Source organism: Protobothrops mucrosquamatus, unplaced genomic scaffold (genome assembly GCF_001527695.2).
Source record: "Protobothrops mucrosquamatus isolate PMUCROS unplaced genomic scaffold, P.Mucros_1.0 scaffold3095, whole genome shotgun sequence".
NCBI classification, from domain to species: Eukaryota; Metazoa; Chordata; class Lepidosauria; order Squamata; family Viperidae; genus Protobothrops; species Protobothrops mucrosquamatus.
The window spans coordinates 1-9603 of record NW_015389103.1 but is presented as its reverse complement, the minus strand read 5'-3'; the positions used below and the strand labels follow the sequence as shown (position 1 = coordinate 9603).

The window sequence follows — 9603 nt, the reverse complement described above, 5'->3', positions numbered from 1 at the left end:
GGCCTCCACTCAGTAGCTTCGTCTGGGTTTTCATCTGAAAGCCGATCAACGTATCCAGATGTGCAATTCAGAATCCTAAACCAACCCTGGTGACTTTAAGATAGATTCCCCATCCAGCTTGCTGTTTAGTTGTTTGTTTAGACTGAATTTATCTTTATCTTTATCTATCAAGTCTTCCCAAGGATCTGGGATAGGCAGATGATGTTAAAAAATCTTGCTGCAGGATGTAAGTTGTTCCAGCTAAAGTTGCCTTTTGCAATTGATTGGTTGTCAATGCCGATGGGTGTTCAAGGGGTTAGCACAGGGGTCTTCAAACTTGGCACTTTTATGACTTGTGGACTTCAACTCTCAGCACGCTGGCGGAGGAATTCTGGGAGTTGAAGTCCACAAGTCATAAAAGCGCCAAGTTTGAAGACCCCCTGGGTTAGTAGGATGAGCGGAAGCTTAATAATTCAAGTCCTAGCCAACGATCATTGAGGTAGCCTCTAAAATAATACGCAGTTCCAAGCAGGATGGTTATTATGGCGATTGTTTTTATTATGTATTAAAACTAATACGGTCAAGGGTACTCAGAATTGTAAGATAAGCATAATGGAAGTGACAGACAGATTGCAAAAAGCTGGCTGAAACATTCATCACTCGTGTAAAAATATAAGTTGCCTAGAAACTCTCTAGGAGAGATCCCATTTAAAAGAACTGTAACTATCAAACTGTCACAAGAACTCTCATTAAAATAATCCCAGGCAGCTGTAGCCACTCAATTTTGATATGACTCTTAAAAATGATTCAGACATATGACATGTTTTACCTTTCCGAAATCTCTTGTTCCTCTCTGTTACATGAAAGCGAATAGTCCTGTTTTTAGTTCCACGGTCTGTCACTTCCTTACATCAAACAGAGATCAACCAGAAGGGAAGTTCCAAAACCTGAATTCCATCCAGGTTTCCAGGAGAAGAGAAAAATGAGCCTCCTAGCTGGATAAAGTTGATCTAATTTGGTGTCTACCAGTCATAACAGGACAGAATTTGCAAAACGTCCTGTAAGTCACCGGACGGGCAATTTTAGAAATTTGAGGACAATTGAGAACTTCCATTTCTCCATTGCCTTGGAGACAAGCCGGAGAAGATCCTGTTGATGGCCACCACTTACTTTTCACCTTTGTTTCAGCACGGGTGAACAAATGACAGACGTACAAATGTCGACTCTCTTTATCCTCTAACAACACCAGCTGGGCTGCCCCAGAGGCGTTCTTGCCAATACAAATTATGTTGGATCCTGATGTTTTGCTCTGCCACAAGGTATTCTCCCATTTTTTTTTAAATTGAAAGGCTATTTAGACAATGTTTAGAAGGGTAAGGTGTCCTCCTGGGATCAGACGACCTGATGTAATGGCATATGGGAATGACCACGTGATAGATGGAAACCAGGGACACTGCTTAGGGAGCAGTCAGATAAGGGACTGCTTAGCCCTCATCTGTATAATGGGCAAGGTAAGAGGCTCAGAAGGGAAATTCCCTAGTTTCTTAGGCTGTAGAGAGATGGCTGTAATGGCATGTGGGAGAGACCTTGGGAGACGGGGAGAAGAGATGCTGCCTAGGGCAGGGGTGTCAAACTGGCGGCCTGCGGGCCGGATGCGTCACGCGCAGGCCACACCCACCCTGGCTCCGCAAAGGCAAAAAAGAACATCATTTGTTGGACACCCGTGGCCTAGGGGATGAACAGATAAGAGACAGCATAGCCCAGAGCAACATAACAGGTGGAGAAAGAGGCTTAGAAGGGACCCTTCCCAATTTCTCAAGCTGTAAAGCATACGGCTATAATGGTACGTGGGAAAGACCTTGGGAGACTGGGAGAAGAGACGCTGCCTAGGGAATGGTCAGATAAGAGATAGCATGGCCCACAGCTGCATAATGGGTGGAGAAAGAGACTCGGAAGTGACCGTCCCTAGTTTCTCATCCTGTAAAGGAGGCGGCTGTAACAGTATGTGGGAAAGATCTACGGAGACAAGGAGAAGAGCTGCAGCCTACGGGATAAACAGATAAGAGACAGCCCAGCCAGAGTAGCATAACTGGCAGAGCAAGAGGTTCGGAAGGGACCCTCCTTAGTTTCTCAGGCTGTAAAGGAGGGGGCTACAATGGTATGTGTGAAAGCCTTTGAGAGACTGGGCAAAGAGACGCTGCCAAGGGAACGGTCAGATAAGGGACCACTTACCCCATAGCTGGACAATGGGTGGGGTAAGAGACTCAACAAGGGACCCTCCCCAGTTTCTCAGGCTGTAAAGCAGGCGGCCGTAACAATATGTGGGAAGACCTTGGAAGATGGGGCAGAAAAGGACAGAAGAGAGGCTGCCTAAGGAGCAGTCAGATAAGAGACGGCATAGCCCACAGCTGCATAATGGGTGGGGAAAGAGGGTCAGAAGGGACCCTCCCTAGTTTCTCAAGCAGTATAGGAGGAGGCTACAATGGTATGTGGGGAAGACCTTGGGAGACAGGGCAAAGAGATGCTTCCAAGGGAATGGTCAGATAAGGGACCGCTTACCCCACAGCTGGACAATGGGTGGGGCAAGAGGCTTAGAAGTGACCCTCCCTAATTTCTCAGGCTGTAAAGGAGACAGTGGTAGATTCGTACTTTCAAAATTGTAGGATTATATCAATGTAGCCTTGCAATAAAATAGAATTAGCTCCATTAGTCACGTTTCTCGTCTTCTACCTGGTAAGGCTGACCCCACTCGTCCTTCTTACCTTGACCCAGAGAGGCGGCAATTCCATTCATCAACTGGGCTAAAGATTTGCTAGGAGAGCCAGGAAGAGCCGAGGAGGCCAACAGGTTAGTGCCTAGGAGATCAAACTTCCCAGCTTGTTGCCGAAACTTTTCCAGCTCCTTGGACAGGAGGTTGAATTGCTCACTCTGCGTCCGACATTTCTCTTCGAGCTCACAGACTTTGGCCTGGGCAAACGGAGAGGAGAAAAGAACTGCAAGGCTTGTCAAAGGGCAAATGTACGCCGAGATAGCAAAGGATCGCTATGTTTCCTGTCTCTGCCCTGAACAAATTGTGATTTCCTGTCCAAATCCTTCCCAAGAACAATCCATACAGACAAACGGAATAGGCAAACGCGGCAATCTCTGATTATGGCCCGGTTTGAAATGTTCAGTGGCCCTCTGTTACTATCGGTGGGAACATGCAGGTTTAAGGCCTAGCAGAGTTGTGTCAGAAGTTGAGAAATGTAGAATAATAGGGTTGGAAGGGACCTTGGAGGTCTTCCAGTCCAACCCCTACTCAAGCAGGAGACCCTCTACCATTCTGGACAAATGGCTGTCCAGTCTCTTCTTAAAAACCTCCAGTGATGGAGCACCCACAATTTGTCGTAATTTACGTTAATTTATCCAGCTAATTATAGGACATAGAATAACAGAGTTGGAAGGGACCTTGGAGGTCTTCTAGTCCAACCCCCTGCTGGAGCAGCAAACCCTATACCATTTCAGACAAATGGCTGTCCAGTCTTTTCTGGGAAACCTCAAGAGATGGAGCACCCACAACTTCTGGAGGGAAGCCCTTCCATTAATTGTTCTCACTGTCAGGAAATGTCTCCTTAATTCTAGGTTGCTTCTCTTTGTTAAGCTTCCAATTGTTACTTCTTGTCCTGCCCTCGGGTGCTTTGGAGACCAGTTCAACCCCCTCTTTTCTGTGACAGACCCTCAAGTACTGGAAGACTGCTCTCATAGCATCCCCAATTCTTCATTAGACTGGACATATCTAGTTTCCCTCAATCGTTCATTGTATGGTTGAGCCTCTGGACCCCTTACTTTCTTTGTTGCTCTTTCTAAGACTAAATTGTTGTCTCAAGTTGTTGGTTGAACCACGCTGGCCTTGAAAAAGACCGCAACTTCCCCAACAATGTCCCTAATCTCCATGAAGATCCATGAACTCCAACTATTGTTCCACAGGGTCTCAGATGGGACAAAAGTGACGTGCCAGAAAAAGGCATGGCCTGGAAGCTCAAGCTGGTCACTGCCATCATCTCAGCCTTCGCTACACATGGACGGAATGTGCTAGAAATGGTTGAAACCATCCTCCATCGATGGTGGGTGAATGGCAGCCCATCAAACCATTCTGGTATGATTACTACACCCAAAACTAGGTCAAAAGGTTCTCCACACCCTTCCAACACCTATCTAGATTAAGCCCTGGCAATTTCAGGGAAGTTTCCTATCCATGTTCTAACCAGGTCTGGCATTCCTAAACTTCTTTCAAGATTAGCCAAGGGCATCTTAAGAGTTGCCGCCTGCTCAGGCATCACTACGAGGCCTTGCAGCCAAATTCAAGTTCCTTCTGGAATCTCTCCTGGCTAGGACCAAGATCTTCTACTGTAAATTCAGACAAACTCTGCACGCAGTCGTAAGAAACTTTCCACTTTGCACGGAGAAGAAGTTTTGCACAGTTCTGCCGAGGCCTACTCTTTCGGATTCGTGGCCAACCACCAGCAGATGGTCTCCAGGAGTTGTTAGACACTGAGCATTTATCGGTTGAAGGATCTCCCGTTCGCTTGGCCATCCAACCAAGCCATGCGCCAATATTCACATCAAGCAATTCGGCATGCTTTTTTTTGGGGGGGGGGAAACAATCGTGTTTATGGTTCCATGCAAAGGGAGGCCCAGGGCATCTGGGGGGGGGGATTCTGGCAGTGATTGGGTAGAAGAAGTCCCAGAGAAGATTTTTTCCCTCCTCCCTCCCCCCTCTCCCTTCCATCTAAAAATACCTGCATACTGTCCAAAGTGATCTGGATGAGAAGCAAAGCAATACATAGAAGAAGAAAAAAAACAAAAGACACAGGATGGGGGGGGAAAAAAAAGTTGTGCGTTAAAAGAAAGATTTACAAAAAGCCAAAACAGCCAAACAACAGACACGTCCATCATGTTTGGTACTCTACAAAGCAATACACATGTTGCCTGTTACTACAGGTCTGAAACTGTTTCAGATCTTCTGGAATTGTTCTCTCCCTTCCTCCCTGCTTCTTTCTTTCTTTCTTTCTTTCTTTCTTTCTTTCTTTCTTTCTTTCTTTCTTTCTTTCTTTCTTTCTTTCTTTTTCTTTCTTTCCTTTCTTTTCCTTCCTTCCTTCCTCCCTTCCTTCAATTTAGGTGCTGCCCATCTTGCTGACAAGCTTGCAAGGCATCTTGGGAACAAGAGCTTGGACAAGATTTCAAAGGCTTCATGTTCCCATCTCCTCGCCCAAATGAAGACCATCCTGTTATTTGAAACCAAGGCTGGAGAGAGACCCAGAGGCCATGCTTTGCAAATCTGAGTCCTGATGGGTAGAAATGACTACATCGCCTTCCATGCACCCCCTTTTGCTAAAAAAAAACCAGAAGAAGTTTCCCTATGGGTGGAAGGGGTGCCTATGCCACGTTCCTGAAGCTGTAGATTGGTAGGCTATCGGAATACCTCAAGAAGCATGGAAGATGCCCTTGCTGTCTTCTTCTATAAAAAAAGGCCAGCAAGATGGTTGAGGAGCTATCTGAGAAAACGGCAGCCATCCCACCAATGAGTAAGAGGGGAAAAAGTCCACCTTAGCAAGAACATTCATGGAGGGCAGAGGTAGTCGTTCCAAAAAAAAAAAAACCACAGTTGGGTGGCCTCAACTGTGAGATCAAGGCCTCCACCCACTTTTTCCATCAGCGACTGGTGAGAAAAGTCGGGCCATCAATTGCATGGCATGTCCCAAAGGTGCTTTTCCCAAAAGGCAACTGGACTTTCTTTGAAAAGGTTTCGCTTCTCATCCGGGAAGCTTCTTCAGTTCTGAAGTTTTACAGTTCTGAAGAAGCTTCTCTGATGAGAAACGAAACGTTTTTCAAAGAAACATAAAAAACACGGAAGTCCAGTTGCCTTTTGGAAAAAGCACCTTTGGAACAACAGTGACCTGGATGGCTGAGAATCTCCATAGTTGACTGCAGGGCATCCAGTGGTGGGATTCAGCCATTTTCGCACCACTTCGGCAGAACCGGTAGCTAATTTTTGGTTGCCCAGGCCCAGAATGGACTTCCGGAAGTGGCATCCACACCGGTTGTTCACCTATTTGAATCACCGCCACTGATGGCATCCGTCTTGACTTTGTAACTTGCTGAGCAGAAGAATAGAGGCTATGACGAAGATGCTCCTGTTGGCTCTTTTACTAGAACCTTATACTTGTTGTAAACATTTTCCTGCCTTTTAGTGGAAGAATCTTCCTCTAAGAATCTTCCGTTTCGCGGATTGCCAGTTGAATGGGAAAAGGCAAATGCTGGAATTTCGCAATGTCATCCAGTGCGGCAAACACAAGCTTTGAAACTAGTTTTCAACAGGTAACATAGATACTCCTGCTAGTACACTTACCACTCTTTAAGAGAAAGGGGGGTGGAAAGGAAGCATGCATCAAAAGGAACCACGCTGGGATATATTTTGAGGGCGGGGAGAAAACATCAGTATGGTTGCTGATTTGGAATCTCGACGGGCCAATGAAATAAACACATCTGGGGGAAATTTAATAATAAGCTCTAAAGCTACGTCCGATCGGTCAGGAAGTCACAGAGGAAGGGAAACGGCAGGTGAATTGGAATTGCAAAAAAGGAAAAAAGGAAAAAAAAAGTCATTTACCCTAATCAGAGCCCTTTCCCTCTTGGGACTGATCTAATTTTCTTTTGCAAGCACCAAAAATGTCTGAGCCATTTGGACTTTTGATTTTTTTCTTTTTTTAAAAAAAAAATCAATGTTAATACATTTAGCGGTAACAGTAAAACACACAGGAACGTTTTGCCGGTAAAGCTCTATCAATTTAAAACAACAACAACAACAACACATGTTTGCAGCAGTTCAGAATCACTGATGCTGGTTCTAAACATGTAGACGCAAGCAGAAATAAAATCAGAAGCGAACACTGTTCGCATCAGTTGGTTTCCTTGTCTCACTAGCAATAGAAAGATCATAAAATTCAATCAGAATGGAGCTGGGAGGGACCTTGGAGGTCTTCTAGTCCAATTCCCAGGATCTCTGCTAGAGATCCTGTCCAGTCTCTTCTTAAAAACCTCCAGTGATGGAGCACCCACAACTTCCAAAGGCCAGCTGTTTCACTGGTTAATTGTCTTCACTATCAGGCAGTTTCTCCTTAGTTCCAGGTTGCTTCTCTCCTTGATGCAGGGATGCAGGCAACACACAAAACCACGCACCCTCCGGTCTGCGGAAAAACCTCTCTTCACGGAACTGGTCCCTGGTGTCCAAAAGGTTGGGGACCTCTGATCTAGCAGTTGATTAATTTAGCAATTGATTAAGGCACAGGTAGTCCTTGATTTACGCCAGAAATTTGTTAAGTGAGTTTTGCCCTATTTTATGCCCTTTTCCGGCCACGTGTGTTAAGTGAATCCTTGCCAGTTGTTAACTTAGTAACGTGGTTGTTAAGAGAATCTGGCTTCCCCCATTGGCTTTGCTTGCCAGAAAGTTACAAAAGGGGATCATGTGACCCCGGGAAGCGTCGTAAATATGAGCCAGCTGCCAAGTGTCTGAATTTTGATCACGTGACCATGGGGATGCTACAACGGGCAAAAGTTTGAAAAACGGTCCTAAGTCACTTTTTTCCAGTGCCGTTGTAACTTCGAACGGTCACTAAATGAACTGTTGTATGTCTAGGACTACCTGTATTTACAAAAACAGAGATTACGTGCATCTCCAAGCGGCAAAGTAAATAAAAACTGGCCTTACCTCTAGCAGCTGGATCGCTCCCTCATGTTCTTTCTTAGCCTCAACCTGAGCCTACGGGAAAAGAGAGAGAGAGAGAGAGAAAGAATGAAGGAAGAATGATCGCTTATTTCTCTGCAATAAACTCTGCAGAAAGGATGCCATCATCTGAAGCATCCCTCAAGCCGCCGGGTTTTGAAAGCTCTTCCTAACGCGCAGATGAAGGGAGCGATTTTCAGGAATTTGGCAGTCATCAGATGTCATAAATATCAAAGGCCGCGCTTCCAAAGTATCTTGGACCAGATTTGTTTTGGCGAAGAGTTTTCAGGAGATTTAACACATGAAATACAGAACAGAACACAACAGAACAGAATAGAATATGGAATGGAATGGAATGGAATAGAATAGAATAGAATAGAATAGAATAGAATAGAATAGAATAGAGTAGAGTAGAGTAGAGTAGAGTAGAGTAGAGTAGAGTAGAGTAGAGTAGAAGGGAAGAGAATATGGAATGGAATGGAATGGAATGGAATAGAATAGAATAGAATAGAATAGAATAGAATAGAATAGAATAGAATAGGAATAGAATAGGAATAGAATAGAAATCAGTAATAGAATAGAGTAGAGTAGAGTAGAGTAGAGTAGAGTAGAGTAGAGTAGAGTAGAGTAGAGTAGAATAGAATAGAATAGAATAGAATAGAATAGAAGGGACCTTGGAGGTCTTCTAGTCCAGCCCCCTAATCAAGCAGGAGAACCTATACTGTCTCAGACAAGTGAATGCCCAGTCTCTTCTTAAAAACCTCCACTGATGGAGCACCCACAACTTCTGGTGGCAAGCTGTTCCACTGGTTGATTGTCCTCACTGTCAGGAAGTTTCTCCTTAATTCCAGGTTGCTTCTCTCTTTGATCAGTTTCCAATCCTTGTCCTTCCCTCTGGTGCTTTGGAGAATAGTTTGACCCCCCTTCTTTTTGTGGCAGCCTAAGTCAAGGGCAACTTGTAAATGCACCTTAAAATGAGTTTTTTTTAAAAAAACAGAAGCTTTTTCTGAAAGAGAGCGAAATGTTCAGGAAGGCAGGAATTTTGTGTGGGATTTTGTTTGTTTGTTTGTTTTTTGGGAGGGGCACAATTTAATTTGTGTTTATTTTTTGGCATACTTCAGGAATCATAAATGAATATAAAAATGTAATGTCCCACTTGGTAGCTCAGAAAGTCCACCCAAATTCTAGGGGAAATTGTTAACCAGTCGTCACCGTCTCTGCTCTCTTTGCGACCTCAAGACCGGATCCTGGATCTTAGATTACTTGAGCTGTATGCCAAACTATATTAAACTCGGCGATCAGATCCCCAGAAGCGAGAAATAAGCCTGAAAGCTTATGAAAGCTTCTTTGCAACATAATAAGAAGCATCCACCTTATCTTGTATCACAGACTTCCATAATAATACATTTTTTCGAAATTCGAGCCTCTAATAATAAAGGAGAAAGACAGAGAAAGAGACAGAGAGAGAGAGAGATATGGCTATTTTAGTTTCTCAACCAACATGGTTATCCTTAGTGGATCGCCTTATCAGTATCCATTTCCTCTTGAAGGACATTATTAATGTTCTCTCTGGTTTTGGAAGCTGGCTATGAAGAGCGGTCCAGGAGAGACATTTCATATATTCCGTAATTGGATAATTGTTCCAATCACGTTGTAAGGAGCAATGAGAAAAGACTGTTATTAAATTTACTGGCCTGCAAGTGGAGAATTTGCTAAAGCAGAAAGAGAGGGGGGGGGGAGATAGAAGAGAGAGAGAGGAAAGAGAGGAAAGAGAGGAGAGAGAGGAGAGAGAGAGAGAGAGAGAGAGAGAGAGGAGAGAGGAAAGAGAGAGAGAGGAAAAAGAGGAAAGAGGAGACAGAGGA

At 44.5% G+C, this 9603-nt stretch overlaps 1 protein-coding gene across 4 annotated transcripts in view; it reads right to left on the bottom strand.

Annotated features, from left to right (window-relative positions):
* RIMBP2 (RIMS binding protein 2) overlaps positions 1 to 7771 on the bottom strand; it is a 39261-nt gene extending 31490 nt beyond the window's left edge. For 3 of the 4 annotated variants that reach the window (XM_029286204.1, XM_029286206.1, XM_029286207.1), the window contains exon 1: positions 2742 to 2787. In XM_029286204.1, the coding sequence (XP_029142037.1) occupies positions 2742 to 2772 (31 nt within the window). In that variant the 5' untranslated portion in view covers positions 2773 to 2787. Of the gene's footprint in view, positions 1 to 2741; positions 2947 to 7726 lie in introns of those variants that run through there. The other variant, XM_029286205.1, reaches the window with a different exon arrangement.
* Between the last annotated feature and the right edge of the window lie 1832 nt (positions 7772 to 9603).